This window comes from Desmodus rotundus, chromosome 9, assembly GCF_022682495.2.
Source record: "Desmodus rotundus isolate HL8 chromosome 9, HLdesRot8A.1, whole genome shotgun sequence".
NCBI classification, from domain to species: Eukaryota; Metazoa; Chordata; class Mammalia; order Chiroptera; family Phyllostomidae; genus Desmodus; species Desmodus rotundus.
In genome coordinates, this window is record NC_071395.1 from 15,938,982 (window position 1) to 15,955,736 (window position 16,755).

General features: G+C 38.3%; 1 protein-coding gene across 1 annotated transcript in view; it reads right to left on the reverse strand.

The window, feature by feature from the left end:
* Positions 1 to 16,755, reverse strand: part of TTC29 (tetratricopeptide repeat domain 29) — a 145,082-nt gene that overhangs the window by 38,361 nt on the left and 89,966 nt on the right. The window contains exons 10-11 of the mRNA XM_045202209.2: positions 12,775 to 12,898; positions 10,698 to 10,926 (exon numbers count right to left, since the gene is read on the reverse strand). Of these exons, the coding sequence (XP_045058144.1) occupies positions 10,698 to 10,926; positions 12,775 to 12,898 (353 nt within the window). The remainder of the gene's footprint in view (positions 1 to 10,697; positions 10,927 to 12,774; positions 12,899 to 16,755) is intronic.

Consider the following 16,755-nt stretch of genomic DNA (forward strand, 5'->3'; position numbering starts at 1 on the left):
CCCAGTATTTCTCACCTATCCTCTTCTTGACTATTGATTTTGAAGCTTCATTTCATTTTCTCCACTGTCATTTTCATATCGAAGTTAAAACCATGTGGAGACTCAAGGAAAACTATGCATCCGTCCCCAGGAGCTTTTCTAACAAGCAAGACTGAAGACCTGTGAGAACGTTGAACTAAAATTCCTTTGATAAGCGTGCAAAATACACTTTGTTCCCTGTATTTTGCAAAATATATTTTATTAGTTGATACAATAAAATGTGTAGTCTTAATTCAGAAAAATCGGACTTACCTCTATACGCTAAAATTAACCGGTCTTTTTTCTCATTTTGGGTGCTGATTCCATGTTAGAAGTCAATAAATGCTACCCCTTTGAGGCATGGCACTTAAATGAGCTAACTTACGTTTTCCTTCTTGGTTTGACAAAGTCCAACTTTGTTTACCTTAAGGGCATGATGAAAAAGCATCTGTTTGCTCAGATTTTTTTTTATTGAAGGTTAGAATGAAATGAAAGGAAGGGAAAAAAAGCCTGAGTATATTGGGGTGTTAAAGGATTTGGGGTTGATGAATATCGGTCGGTGTTTCTAATAGTCATTTCATTGCAAGAGGAGTGCAGAGGACTCAGAAAGTGCATGTGTTCAGGCACATTCGCCGTGTTTCAGGAACTCACTTCAGTTAGGTCAATACACTGGTCGCGGTGGACTGACATTAAAATTAGGAATATTTTGGCATTTCTTCTGACTAGACTCCTGCTCAACCTCTCCCACTCCGCACACACTGGACCAAGCACAGGAGGCAGAGGTCATCTGTGAGAGGTGAAATATATATCTAGTGACTATAGCCAAGTCAGTCATCATAATAAAGCACTATAAATAATTTCTAAAAGGGTAGTCATCATGAAAAGTACTTATTTTTTCATTAACTATGCTGAAGAGCCTAGACTATGAAAACATTCACTCTCACCTGAGAGTGCAAGACATAAGGGAGGACTGAGTAAAAGAATATAAAGGAGAGTGAATTCTGGGACCATGGATATAACTTTTGATTGATGTTGTGGTTAAAAAAATAAAAATTCGTAATGATGAAAATACCAAGTAAAGTTAATTAGAAAGAAAAACTCACACAATACCTCAGACCAAGGAAACTTTGCAAAGAATTAGAAGCCAAGAAAATTTGTTTCTTTATGTTCATGTTTTAAATACAGTACTAATGTCATTTCTTTTTGAGAAGAAATTATATGGGTCAAGAGTCACTACAATTGTCCTCACAGAGCCTTATCAAAAAAGGATTAAATACACATAGGAGAGGGTCTTTTTGCCCCCAAATTGGGGGGACAAATGGTAGAAAGTGCTATAAATTGGCACAGTGTTTAGAGTCCAGGACCACGTAAAATGACGTAGCTAGAGGCAGAGGTAAGACCCCTTACTGGGAGCAGAACAACGACAGGTTTTGCCAGAACTGAACTGCCTAGGAGGCTTCTGCTGGGACAGATCCAGCATTCACTCCAGTTGTGCTACACTGGAACCCACCACCAAACTCTTACAAGCTTTTCTGATGAGCAATTCCAGAGAAAATCAAAATTAAAACAGATTAGAGAAACTCAGCTACATTTTTCTTAGAAGTGGTGAGTTCAGTGTACATTGGAAAGTTAAAAATGGTAACACCATCAGCTGCCAAGAACTGTGAGCAGAATCTAAAAGAAGTACAGTTTTTGTTTGAGCAATCAAGAATTCTCTTTTATTGAACCAAGGCAGCAGACAGAGAAGGAGGCTCTCGGAGGGGGAAAAAAAAAAGAGATCTTTCAACCCAAGGGATCTAGAGCTACATTATTATTTCCCAATGAAGTAGGCATTCATTTTCTGAAGAAATGCTTGGTTCCTAAGGAAGCAAACTTGTCACTTGTGTTGTAGAAAATACACAAAGATGGGTAAGCTCTATTTGAATAAGGAAATTTGAAATTCAGGCTCAAATCCTGCTGCCCTTTTTATTTAAAAAGTTGGCTGCAGTGAACTACTGATTTGTCTTGTTCAGCATGTTTCATCTCCAAAAATATTTTTAATCAGTTGCAGAAGACACTGAATTCTCTAAGCTCTTTCTTGAAATTTATTAGACTCCCACTCTGATAACCTATCAATTTAAATTAGATCAGTGAAAAAGATGCGCATCTTTCTTAAGCTGTTTGACAGGAGAGCCTATAGAAAGCATACATTTTAATGTTTCATCTTCGATATGTCTTATTGGACTTTTTGGGGGTGTGACTAGAAAAGGAAGACTCAACATGCAAACACAGAGTTTAAGAATTGTCCTGCAGAGAAAGCAGGTCCCAGAGCTCACACTGGGGCTCCTGCTGCACAACAAAGGGCTATTTTGTGTGCACAAAAATCCTGCTGCAGAAGGGAATGGCTTTCTAGGACAAGTGGTCTGTTTACATGTGCAGATTTAGCGAGCACGCTGCTTCGACCTTGTGGCTCCAGTTTTTAACTCTGGCTTCCTCTGTGATCGCTGCAGATGGGCAAGAATCGACTGCTGGATCTGAGAAGGAATCTCCTCTGAGTAAGCCCAGAAGTAACTCTGGTCCCTGGGCCAGGACTGGTTACAGGGTGCAGCCTAGTTGCCAGGGCCTGAGAAGAGCCATCCTCCGTGTGCCCAGGAAAGTAAACGGGATCCTGGTAAGCACTTGTAAATTCTACCCCCTTAAGCAATGGTTACTGAGCCCTCTAAAAATTATATGCAATGATTGTATGTTTAGCTTTCATCACTTTCTTTAATGGGAGAGTCGTCTGTCATCTAAAAATTCTAAGAAGCTCTTTTTCCCCCAAAGAAGATATAGATTTATATTGAGGAAAGGAAAGCTTCGGAATTCAGGAATAGCTCACAGAAGTCGAATTTTAGGGCATGTTCCCAGACTTTACAAGATCTGTCTGTTGGCCTCAATATTCACAATTTTCTTGTCCCACATTGCCTGAAAGATTTCAATTACACGCTATATTACAACTGTCCTAAGTTTTGGCAACAGGTAATCTTAAAACATTAAAAAACAAATCCAAATGCTCTGATTAAAGTTAAAGGTTAAAGTACTCTTCGTCACTCCTAGTGTGGTGTGAATCCGTTGGGTCAGATTGATTTCTCCCTAATGATGTCCAGAATTTCCACCCTCTGAGGGATAGGTGTCCTCAGTGCTGAAGGAGTTAAGTGGGGAGAAGGGGTAAGTACATTTAGAACATGGGGCATCTTTAAAATTCCAAGAGACTGTCAAAGTCAGAGATCCTGCCTAGTGCTTGCAAACAAAATTAACAGAAAGACTATGCAACACGAGTGTGCCCGTTGAGGCATTCCTTGGGCACTACTACGCGCCAGGCACTGTGCTGCCGCTGGGGCTGCAGTACCAACGCTGGTTGTGCACGACATGCTGTGTCAGCTCCGCTGGGCGTTTTATTGTTACCGTGCTCTTAGCTGTTAGTGCTTTCATCTGGGTTTTGCCAAAGAAACAACGGCAGTGATAAAACAAACAAATAAACAAACAATCCACCAGCTAAAAGGGACTTAAGAAATCGGTGGCAGTTATAGGATCAATTAATTTAGCTCGGAAGGATGTGGCTCGGGACCCAGACTCCTACATGTTCCCGCCGCTAGCATCTCTGCTGCGCCCTAGCTGCAAGCTGGCCACGGCAGCTCCAGGCATCACACATTCATGTGCCCTTTAAAGTCCGGGAAAGGGGAATCTCCTCCTCTTGTGTGCCTTTATGAGAAAGGATAAAACCTTCCTGGGAATTCCTCAGAAGATTTTCTTCTCTCATCTCTTTAATTAGAATTGTGTCACTGATCCTCCCTGAAGCTATCACCTGACAAGGATCACGAGGTCATTTTCCTTCAGCGTGGAGAAGTTTCTTTAACATTTCTTGTTTGTGTGTTAGTGATGAAATCTTTTGGCTTTTGTATGCCTGGAAACATCTCTATTTTTCCCAGGTGTTTGGAAGATGTTTCACTGGGTATAGAACTCTGGGTTTGATGTTTTTTTTCTTTCAGTACTTTGAACAAGTTGCTTTTTTTCTTTTGACTTACAAAGTTTACAATGATATTTCTGCTCTATCACCTTTGTTCCTTTGTATGCAGTGCATTTGTCCTTCCCCGCCCCAGGCCCTCCCTAGCTGCTTTAACTTTTTTCCTCTTTATCATCAGTTTGAAGCCCTGTGATTATAATGTGGCTTGGTTTAACTTTATGTATTTTTTGCTTAGGCTTTATTGAGCTTCTTGGGTCTGTGGGTTTATAGTTTTTATCAAATTCAGAAAAATGTCAGCCACTCATTATTTTAAAAATATTTTTTTCCATTCCTGTTATATTTTATTTGCTTTTTTCTTTCATTGATTATGTTCCAGTTAAAGGTGAGATTATATGGTATTTCTCCCTTACTGCCTGGCTTATTTCACTTAGCATAATGCTCTCCAGTTCCATCCATGCCATTGCAAAGGGTATAAGCTCCTTCTTTCTCTCTGCTGCGTAGAATTCCATTGTGTAAATGTACCATAATTTTTTGATCCACTCATTTGCTGATGGGCACTTAGGTTTCTTCCATTCCTTCCTCTTTTTGTTCTCCTCTAGGGTTTCCAATTACTGACATATTAGGTTTGCTGAAAACGATCCACAATTCTCTTTCATTTTTTTTTCAGTATTTTTTTCTCTATATTTCATTTTGGGACATTTTCATTGCTCTGTGCTCAAGTACACTAATCTTTTCCTCTGCATTATCTGATCTGCTGCTAATCCCATCCAGTTGATTTTGGATTATGGATATTTTATTTCTTGTAGAAATTAAATTTGGATCTTTTTCTTATTTTTCCATGGCTCTACTCTACAATTTTAATGTTTCCACTACATTCTTCAACACGTGGGATATAGTTTCAATAACTTCTTTATGTCCTGACTAGCTAACTCTGTCATGTGTACCATTTGTCAGTTTATTTATCTATGTTCTCCTTATTATGAGTCTCATCTTCCAGCTTCTTGGCATGTCTATGTAATTTCTGATTGGACGCCAGACAGTGTGAATTTCACCTTGTTGGGTGCTAGATATTGTTTATTCTATAAATATTCTTGAGTTTTGTCCCAAGACTCAGTTATTTGGAAACAGTTTTATCCTTTTATGGAGACTTATTGAGATATAATTGACAAAATCACAAAAATATTTAAAATGTGCATAATGGTAACTTGATTGGGTACTTGTTTTTAAGCTTTGTTAGGTGGGGCCAAAGAAGCCTTTCACTTAGAGCTAATTTTTCTGTTCACTGAGACAATGCCCTTATGAATCCTCTACTTGATGTGCTGTGTTTAATGAGGTCTTTCTATTCTTGCTGGCGGGGACACAAACTTCCCAGCTTGGTCTGAGCTGAGGTGATCTTCTGCCTGATCCTTTGGGTGGTTCTTTCGCCAGCCTTCAGCAGTTTCTGTACGTGCACGACCCGATCAGTGCACAGGTGAAGACATCACAGGTCTCTGGACCTCTGTGTCTGTCTGTCTGTCTCTCTCTCATTGGCTCTGGCTCTTTCCTTTTGAGTACTCTTTGTTGTGAACTCTAGCCACTTTGGTCTCCCCGGACTCCAAATTCAGTCTCTCCGCAACTCGGGGAGTGTGCTGGGCTCTGCCTTGGTACCCCTCCCTGTGCAACAGCCTGGCAACGCTCTCCCCACAGTACTCTGGGAAAATCATGCAGTTCAGCTCATTGGCTTCCCTCTTTTCAGTGATCACTGTTCTGTGCTGCCTATTGTCCAATTTCTGAAAACACTGGTCTTACATGTTTTGTTTTATTTTTTTTAGTTGTTTAAGACAGGAGGATAAATCTTTTCCCTTTCACTCCATTGTAGCCAGAAGATAAGTCCTGCTTGTTTTTTCCCCGTGAATATTTTTATCTAGACTTTAATTTAAAATGTAATATTTTTAAAAGCTAGACATGCTTTTACTAACTAGAAAATGATAGACAAGAAAGTGCAACACATGGAAAGAATCTGGGACTAGAATTCTAGAGAACTGGATTATAGATCCATTTTGTTTTTAAGTGATTCCATGACTGCGTTACCCTGGGTCTGGGGACATTTGAAAATAAAAAGTGTGTATAAAATAATTTCTTTGGTTCCACACAACTCTATCATTTCATGATAATAGGAAACTCAAAACATTTCAAGAAGATTTTAACTTATTTTCAGAGGAAAGAGGCTGTAGGGGTGGGACCAGATTTAGGAAGGGCAGAGACAGCCACAAACTAAAGTGCATGAAGAAGGAACAATGATGAGTAGTGAATAAGGCACACTCTGGAACTGGAGGCCCCAGAAACCATGGGGAAAGGACAGGATTTGAGGAACTGCCGAGGGAAATGTGACTTAGGGTTGGCTGAACAGGAGGAGGAATTGAAAATCTGCAGATTAAATAGTTTATTATGTTTAGCAACCTCAACAGTGCCAACCAGGGAAGAGTAAAATTGCATATGACATCAGACAGCTAGAACTCCAGCAGAAGGATCAAATATTTACACTGGCATTTATGTGGCTGTTAAACATATCATAATAGTAATAATAACAACAAATCAACTTTTGTGGAAACCCACAGAAACTGGTGTTTATGGGGAAAAAACCAACAAATAAATTGCTCATGATTTTTCTAGGTTGCCCTCAAAGGACTACAGGATGCCATATTTATTTAGAAGATGCTCTTACTGAGGAATTGTGGTCAGTTCCAGAGAATCTTATCAATGAACTATTTGAAACCTCAGATAAAAATCTGAAGATATAAAGTGAAATCTTTTGCCAAAAGTCACAAAACTAATTAGTGTTCAATATGATATTGGAACCCAAGCAATAGGGCACTTGCTAGCTTCTCAATTACACCAAGCTGCTTTGGTGAGCTTTAAGTCACATTTTCCACCAGAATCTTCTTCTTGTATGTTATCTTTTTGAACACATTATTAGACAGTTTTGCTCTGCGATGATAGGATGATACAAAACCTGCTTGCTGACTTTTGGCTAAGGACATAACTTTCTCCTCATTGTTAGGGTGATTTAACAAACAGAAGTAACTGATCAGAGTATAATGGAACATGAGACTAACTCCTGAATGTTGATTTTTCACCTTCATTAAAAAGATTGAGTTCATGAATGAAAAACACAAGCAGTGAATAGGGTAGGAAAACAAAGCTCGGCCTTGAACCAAGGGTGCCGATGTGAAGGCAACACAAACCAAGGACCAAGAGACAAATTCATGATCTTGATTACTTTCCTTGAAGAAAATTTAATGATTCATTAAACCAGGGTGATATTTTTGGCACTCAAGGAAACTTTTACATGCCATTTTTTAAAAAACTGTAATTGTCTATACTGACAAGGAAGCGTATTCATCTATTTCTATACTCAGAATTTGCACCCTGTTTCTCTCATATAATTTATATTTGGCTACAATAAGAATGTTCATTAAAACTGTGTCACTGATGTTATCAGTGAAGTGGTTAACAATCTTGGCATTTAAGCAGCTGTAATTACATTTCCAGGTTAACGGTACTATTCCCTGTCCCACCTCTAGGTCTGTGATCTCCACGAGGCAAGATGAATTAGCTTTTCATTACAAAAACACGTCATGATTGTAGAGAGAATAGTTCTAGTAAGGGAAATAAACTATATTCCAGAGAAATCAGCAGAAATGCATAGGCCCTTAAGCCTTCCAGAGCTAACTAATTTCTGTTGCTTCAGGCTTCAATAATTGTATTGAACTGCATCGATTTGAATTCCTTCTAAGTTCCCAAATTCGGGAGGAGAATCTATTCTTACGTTGCTACTGGAAAGGAAAGGGGGAACATGAAATCATCCCAGCCATACGTAAGAGATGAGAATGGAGCAAATACCGGTATACGTTCCTATATTTGCTCTGCTCCCTCCGAAAGGTACAAAGAGGGGAGACGATGGCTGGTGAGGGGCTGCTCCATTTCACCTAGAGACCTGAGGGCTCTCGCTGCTCTGTTCCCTTCGGGGGCCATGTTCCTCTGCTTAAAAGAATATTGCCTGCTCTGTGAGCTAATGATTTGTTTGGAGGATGCCAGTCTCAGAGGTGAAGGTAACCGCACAGCTTTTATGATGTATCTTTCAAGTCTTTGATCTGCTTTTTTCTAAATACATGGGACCTCTCTGTAGCAAGATTAAAGATGCCTTTTCTGACAAGAAGGCAAAGTTTGAAAGCCTAAAAGCTGCTCAGACCTCCAAATAATATTTCTGTACTTGTTTTGCCAACATCATACTTGGTGTTGTCGTGCATTCATGTGATAATTGCATGGTAATCAAAATGCAGTAACATATCACAGGGTTTCTTTTTCTCATATTTTCCAAGGAGGTGGGGGACTATGGATCTTGTTTTTAAAACTGGCTAGTGCAAACTGGTTTATGGCTAGGACATATATACTCATCTTGAATTCTATTTAATTTGACAAATATTTACTTGTTAGCAGGTGGGTGTTAGACATTGTGCCTTTTTTTAAATAAGGAATACCAAGAATCAGAACCTGTTTTCAAGAGACTTATACTCTCCGTGAGAGGATAAGGAAATCAAAGAAATGGCCTTGATAGGAATCAAAATATGACCTATAAAAGTGTTTGGAGAGAAATGAATAGCATTCAATGTATGACAGAGAGAAGAGAGAACATTCAAGTGAGAGGGGAATCAGGGAAGAGTTCAGCATTTGAGGATGTTGCAGGATCCATGAGATTTCTCTGGGTAGTGTTGGAGCTGGAAATAGGATGTTGGGGGAGGATGTGGGTAGCAGGGAGAGGAGGTGGCCAAAAAAGGTTGAGAAACTTGTACTTAATTTATTGGCAGTAGGGAGCCAATGAGGGTTTTTAAGCAGAGCAAAGATAAGATAATAAAAGCTGTGGTATAAGAAATATTTTGGAAACATTTTAGAGTAGACTTTAGTGTATTTTGAGCTAAAAATAAGTTTATGTAAACAAGTGTGTTTGATAATGTCCTACAGTTTTATTCCCACATAGAACAGCGACCACTAAAATAGGTATAAGAGTTAACGTATCACTTGTGAATCTGGAAGATTATTATTTCTCACTTTTATAATGAGGTAGTTCATCCATGTATGATTTCTAACCTCGATCAAATGAATCAGCAAGGGGGTGTGCTTTCACAGCATTCTGGAGAACTTGATCTTCTCCACCATGTGAATAACTGAGTTTTTACTGTCAGAATAGTATTTTGAAATGCATTTTTTGTTCTATGCTTAAGTCCTTTAGAACGCAACACATCCTTACAAAAATATGGAGATAAAATGTAAAAAGAATAGGAAAATAGCTTTATAGAGTAAAGAAAAAGAAGGAAGATTTTAAAAATCAAGATTGTAGCAAATAGACACGTGGTTCTGACCAGAAGCCAGTTTTGTGTGTTTTTTCATGATTATCATGTGATGGCTAAAGTTTGTCCAGCATAAATCTGAAAACGTGAGTAACTCAACTTACTCTCTACCAAACCTTTTATCAAAGCAAGTATTCTAATGTGGATCATATTTCCTCTACTTTATCTCCTGGGCAGGAAGAGTGAGGAGCTAAAGGGAAGAGAACTCAAAACTACAAAACAAACTCCCAAATATAGGACAAAGGAACATTCTGAGGGAAGCAAAATATTATTCAAAACTGATTAGTTAATAGTTAAGCATAAATATTTGGGGGCCACTTGAGCACATTGAAGTTCAGCAAGCCATGCATTTTTGAAGACATCATCTTGTTTTTCTTATCGTACATATATTTCGAATGAGACCTTTCTTAATTTCATAACTAGAGGACAGTGGTAAGCGGTATTCTGCTAATGTAGAAGAGTCGATAAATTTCCTTTGTGTTTAATTTACTATTACTTACTATTTATTCTACAGAGGAAATAAATACCAAAAGAGATTGTGTTGTCTAAAGCAAAAACATGTTTCAGTTAGGAGTAGCTTCCTCACATTACAAATTTTGCCTAATGAGTCCATTTGAGTTATCCCAAAACATTTTACTTTTAAAAGTTTGATTTGCAAACAGATAATTTTGTAACCCAAAGTCTGCCACAGGCCGTACTGTTTGAAACTTTTAAAAATTCCTAATCTCAAAGGCTTAACAAGTTGAAACACAAAACCAGCCCTCACCTACCTGGTTAATTGAGGGGTTTGACTAGTTACCATGAAAAAAATGTATATAGGAAAACAGTGGCATTGAATGACATTACTATCAAATATCAAAATTAACATTCAAATTTGAATTGATAACAAAGAGGAAAATTTGCTACCATCAGAAAAGTAAGGGTATGATGCCAGTTTGCATCTATGGACACTTGCTCTGGTCAGTGAGGTACAACACTGAGCATTTTTTAAAAACGAATATTTCGTACTCCTTACAGCTGATCAGTACTTACTGTTGGATATTGAAGATAACTGAAATAAAAAACAGCATGAGAATGGTGATTTATTAAGTTGAAGGCATGTTACCACAATTCTATGCTTTCCTTAAAAATTGAAGAAAGGATACAGCACAAAAGTACATTTCACCTTCACGTAGTAATGAATAAATAAAATTAAAATTACCCATATCATTAAAACACCAATGTTTGAATAAGCCTTTACAATGAAAATGACTTAGCCATTAAGAATAATGCAAAAACTGAAGTGTTTTTCTAAAAAAACAACGCCTTACCCACAACAGGATCAGGAGCAATGTCGTTTCTGTCCTCCTTCCACGACAGCAGGCAGTCGAGGCCGGGGAGGTCTGCAGACTCTATGTAGCTGTTCACGGTCAGCATCATCTGATGAGCTTTTGCTATTCCATAATGCACTTTCGTTTCATCCATGAGAGGCACGTTGGCCAGCTCTGCGGCTGTGTCAAAAGCTTGCTGAAAGTACTCAGAAGCTTTATTGTAGTAGCCCTACGAATATAAGAGAAATGACTTTTTTCTTAATTTATTTTACCATTCCACAAATCTTCCCACCTCAGTAAGTGCCACCCTGTTCTTTCAACAGGTAGAGCAGTTCATCTTCAAGAAGGAAGTGATGGCAAACAGGTCTCTGTTAGAATAAGGTTCTTTTTAAACATTGTGGTGACTAACCATGCATTTCTGATGTTAATTTGCCAAGATATCTGTTTCTATCAGGTTGAACTGTATGAAACTTAAGTTTTTTGGATAAAAGATGTTCAAATATTAGCACTTTTTCAGATGGTTCAACCTAATATATGATAGCAAGAAGAAGTTTGGGAAAAGATTCACACTGATTTGGATGGAATTTTCTTATTTGTAGCACTGAATTTACCTAATGAAATATTGTAACCAGCTTTAGCAATCAGTCGCAGTAAGAGATCATTTTCGGCCAACCTATTTAATCAACCGTCAATGGAGATAGATGCATACGCCCGCTGACTTAGTTTCAGTCCTGTTTTCCCATGCTCACATGCCATTCTTGACTGAGAAGGAATTTTAAAAATAGGACCTTGACAGAAGCAACACAACTCAAATGGTCATTTAAACTATCTATTTTCCAAGTTCTTTGCAACATTTTAGGTTACAACTATAAAGATAGTGGTTTCACTCATTCAAATTAATTTCAAACTCTATCTCCTTTTTAAAAAAAGGGCAAATAATTCTGAAGTCATCAAAATCAATTACACGGCACAGAAAAGACTGTAGTGGTTAAGAGTATGGGTTTGAATACCACAGCCACCTAGAGGCTTGGAGACCAGGGGTAGGTAACTTCAGCCCCCTGAGCCTCTGGGAAAGGGGAATTGCACGATACCATGTTTAAGGGTGGAGAGAACAATGATAGCTACCACTTACACAGGTGGCATTTACTCCTGCTGCCAGACTCTATTCTGAGTGCTGTATACATATTCACTCAATACTCACAACAACCTTACGAGGTAGGAAAACTGAGGTGCCTAGAAGGTATTCATTTGTCCCAGGCCACAGATTTTGTAAGTGAAAGAGCTGGGCTTTTAACCAGTCTGGTCACAGAGTTGGCACTTTTAATCACTGACATAAATAGCCTCTCAAAAAGGATTAAGACAATGAGTATAAACACAGTTTGAGAATATAACTACCTTCAAAAAGGATAGATCCTATTTGTGACCCAAACAGCAATTTTAACTGGAGAAACAAGCCTCTTTCATACTATTTGTGAAGGAGAATCTGGGTAATAAAAGATCAAGACAGGAGAAAATCTAGTCTGTCATGGCCAATGCACTGAGACTTTTATTGTAGACGTTTTCCTCCTCTTTCTTGCGTCTTTCACATAAGCAATCTGTTGCTAGAATTACGTATTTCCTTTGCAATTGCTCTTGGGACAATCCTTTCTTCTCCTTGCTGAAAGTACTCGGCAAGGGACCTAGCAAGGGCTTCACAGCTATATTAGTAAAACAGGAATTTGGAGCAAGAGAGATGCATGTCAGTGTCAGCAGATAAGAGCCAACTATTATAATGCAGTCCCTTCGAATTTAAGTACTTTAACTGCTTTTCAAACAGGAAATTACTGAGGCCCTGCATTGGCTGAGAAGACGTGAATCAGTGTCAGCAGCTCGTGGTGACTGAGCCCAACATGGCACTCAGGTCCTGGAAGAAGAGGAAGAAAGAGGCGTGTCTCTTCACAGTCACTTCCCCGTGGGTCAGCTAAGCCCAGCAGTCCGGGGGCCATTCTGCTAACAGGTTAGGGGGGAGTGAGGATCAAGTAGGGGTAGAATATTAAAGCTATGATTTTTCCCCCTAAGCAGAAGCACATGTACTCACTTTTTTGTTGTAGATGTCCCCAAGCATTGTACTTGCTTTCACAACGTCAAGGCTTCGAAAATTGTTTCTTGCAATTTTCACAACCTCTTTCAAGTATTTAATTGCTTCTGTCGTATTTCTTTGGCTAGAACAAAAAAAATAGGAAACTATTGGAGTATCATTTCACTTAATGTCACAGTAATGAGAAGATAGTGTGTTTCTTTGCTTTAGAAAGTTCAAAATGGTTATCAGGATAATGAAGGTGAAAAAATTAAAAATATTAAAAATTTAAAAAACGAGAATATTAATCTTTAAAAAGTAAAAATATTAAAAATGAAAAATATTGGCTTGATTTTGTTGGAGTATATGGTATGTTAAAATCTAAAACTTCAGACCCTCACGATGGCTGGTGGAAATGTACTGTTTTGGAAAATGAGTTGTCGGGTCCTCAGAAACTTTAACATAGAGTTATCACATGACTCAGCCACTCCACTCTGTATCTGTATATAGCCCAGAGAAACGAGGTCGTGTGCACACAAAAACTTGTGCATGAATGCTCACAGCAACACCGCTCTTTGTTGCCAGGAAGTAGAAACAACCCAAATGACTATCGATTGATGAATGGATAAGCAAAATGTGGTACATATTCATACAATGGAATATTAGAAAGGAATAGAAAGGAATGAAATACTAATACACATTATAACATGAATAAACCTTGAAAACATGCTGAATGAAAGAAGCCAGTCACAAATAAGCACATATTGTGTAATTCCAGTTACATGGAATGTCCAGAACAGACAAATCCCTAGAGATAGGAAGTAGCTTAGTGATTACCAGAGGCTGGGGCAAGGGGGGCATGGGGGTGGCTGTAAAGGGTATAGGTTTCTTTTCAGGGTGATGAAAATTATCTTAAATTAAACAGTGGTAATAGGTTCACAACTCTGTAAATATATTGAAAACTAATGAACTGTAACCTTTTGAAAGGGTGAATTATATGGTATAGCAACTATAACTTAATAAAGCTATCATTTTTTTCAGTAAAACATTTTGAAAGTTTATGAAAGGTGAATGGTAGTTGGTTTTTGGAAGTGTCCCTCAGCAGTGAAGACTCAGGCATCACTGAAGTCACCCATACGAGTGTTATATACACTGGAGAAATGCTCAGAAAGACATCGTTTCTAGCAGAGTGCATGGCGTACGCTAGCTTTTCATACACAGGGTCCAGCAGAAGGGACGCCATTGAGTGTAATTGGTAGGGGATGTGAATGTCTCACACAAGATGGGCAGCAATTTGAACATTTCACCTAAAATGTCACATGGTGTGCTTGAGTGTGATATTGTTATGTTACGCAACTACATGCTTATGATTTTGTAATAAGAGTTTGTCATTAAAAATGGGTGTTATTTGTGCCAGACCCTGAATTTTTGAATGAAGAAAAGGTAAAAGTTTGAGGTGGGAAACATGTATGCAGTTCACATACAAGTCAGGCACCCAGGTGAATCCTGAGAATCTCAGTCACCGGATGTTTAAAGTTCTGGAGTATAAGCTCCTATCTTCTAGATATTTTAGTAACATCAAAAAACCTTTGAGAGACTCTCAAATGCCCTAGAATCCTACTTTCTGGGGAATATCGTTCCTGCTCTTAAAGAGTCTCACTGTCCATTTGGAGAGAGAAGTATATAAATTCACAATGTGGGATTAATTGTGATGGGTACTATGAACTGCACGTAGTGCTTGGAAACTTGGAGCACATTCCTTTCACTATCCTCCCCACAAGAACAAGTCTAGAGTTTGTAGCATAAATTTGATCTTGAGAGACAGCCAAAGGATTTGGAGCCAAATCGAGGGAACACAATGGTGAACTCAAAGCATCTTGATCCATCTGAAAAACTGCAGTATGTGTTGTGGGAGACGCGTTTGAATTTTGAGCTGCATCACGTGTTGAGTGTGCTTTTAGATTCTCAGGCTTCTTGCTCCACTCCTGCCCCTCTTCCTCCTGTGCCCTGACCCAGGGCTTCAACACACAGACTGGGAGTCCCTGCTGTTAGCCATCCCATATTGCTCCCAGTGTTTCTCCCTCTCTAGTGTCCAGAGCTTTGAGCTGATCTCTGTTTTCTCATTTCTCTCATATCTTCATCTACTTGGGTATCTTACTGGCATCAGGGTCTCTGCCCACCCACAGTTGGCTCATTCCAGAGTTCTGTCCAAGTCCATCCTCTCCTCTACACCAAATGCTTACCATGGACAATTTCATATACTACTCTGGTGTGTCCTAACTCCTATATGCACATGTACAGCAAATCTGTATTTCTAGCCCCGATATTCCCTCTGTATTGTACATCCATATTTCTAATTGCCCAGACTTACTAAGCATGCAAAAGAAGATAGTTTCCTCCAGGTGATTATCTTCAAAGATGTCACCTAATGACAAAGCTGATGGCATTATGAGGATTCCCTCTTTAGGAAGTATCTTCATAGTGTTGTGTTATTGTAAAGCATTCACAAGTAATTTAATCAACTTCGTTCCAAAAATGGGGTTATCCCTAGAGACTGTGTTGTTGTTGTTTGTTTTTTTGCCCTAAATGTGACTCTAAATGCATTGGCTGTTTGCAAAAATCAAACCCACCTCTCAGATGACGGTGTCCCTCTATAGGGGTCATTCAAAAGAATAAGCCACCAGATCAGAAAGCATTTCAAAGGAGTGCTCATTTTCAACAGGTGGTGGCAGGATTAGAGGTATCAACTTGCATAACCACTCAAGATGAGAGGAGTAGAACATTCATTTTCACAGGTAAGCTGTGGTATGTTTGTGAAAATAAGGTACATTGCTTTGATCTAGGCTTGAATCCCAGCTTGGCCTTTTAATTGAATAACTTTGAACACATTTTCACTCTTCCTCAGCTTCAGTTTTCTCATTTTAAAAATGGCCACAAAGTGTTGTGAGATGAAAAATTACATACGTATACAGCCTGGTGCCTAGTAGCGATTCATTAAATGACAGCCAGTGTTACTGTTACCTCTCAGTGAAGTGAAAAGCTATCATGCCCATAGCTCTCTACTTGACAGAATCTACCACCAGCTGAGAAGAAGAGTCAAATGAGCTAAGCATTACTTTTTGAAAACCTTCCATGAGGCAATGAATGAAACACTATGATTTGAATGGGCACTCTCCAAGACAGAGAGGCAAATAAAATCCTGTTGTCTATTTTCTAGAGGGCAGAGTCCAAGAACTAACAGATATTGTTTATTTGAATATCAGATACTATCAAATGCATTCCTTTTTCCTTTCTTATTGGTAAAGGAATGGTCTACATATCAGAAATAGAACAGCATTTCACATTCCCAAAGCTAATGTTGCCTTTTATGATTCTTTTCTCACTTTTTAATAACCAAATTATGAATAATCTTCTTCCACACTTAGGCATAGCTAGATAGTCCAGAAAAAAAATTATGAATTGTTTGAGGAATATTTCAAATGCAGACATGGAAGAAAATACCGTAAGGGGCACAATCACTACTATAATTTAAATATTTGCTTTGTGCAACAACTAAAATGGTACTGAGAGCTCAAGAGTATACAAATATTAATAAATAAAACACACCTCCTTAGAGTTTTTAGCAAATTTGTAAGTTCCCGGGACTAAAATATTTGTATCAATAATTGATAAATAATTGATAACTCTCCAAGCTCTTTCTTGGATTGTAATATTCAAGAAAAAAATGATGACATAAGAAAAAAGTAGAGACTTCTTTTGCATATCACTTTAAAAGCTTAGGAAAAAAAGCATTATTTTTATTTAGCTAAAATGGGCTCACTGAAGCTTATTTATGCTCGTGTTCCTAAAAGCTGATATATTTTTGATGGAAGTACATTTTGGATTAAGTCTGGCCTGCTGAGGATTGTTAAATCACAACATATACAAAAACAAAAAACAAAAAACAAACCCAAGTTCAGTGAATAAGAAATACAAAACAGTATAAATAAAATGATTGCTGGG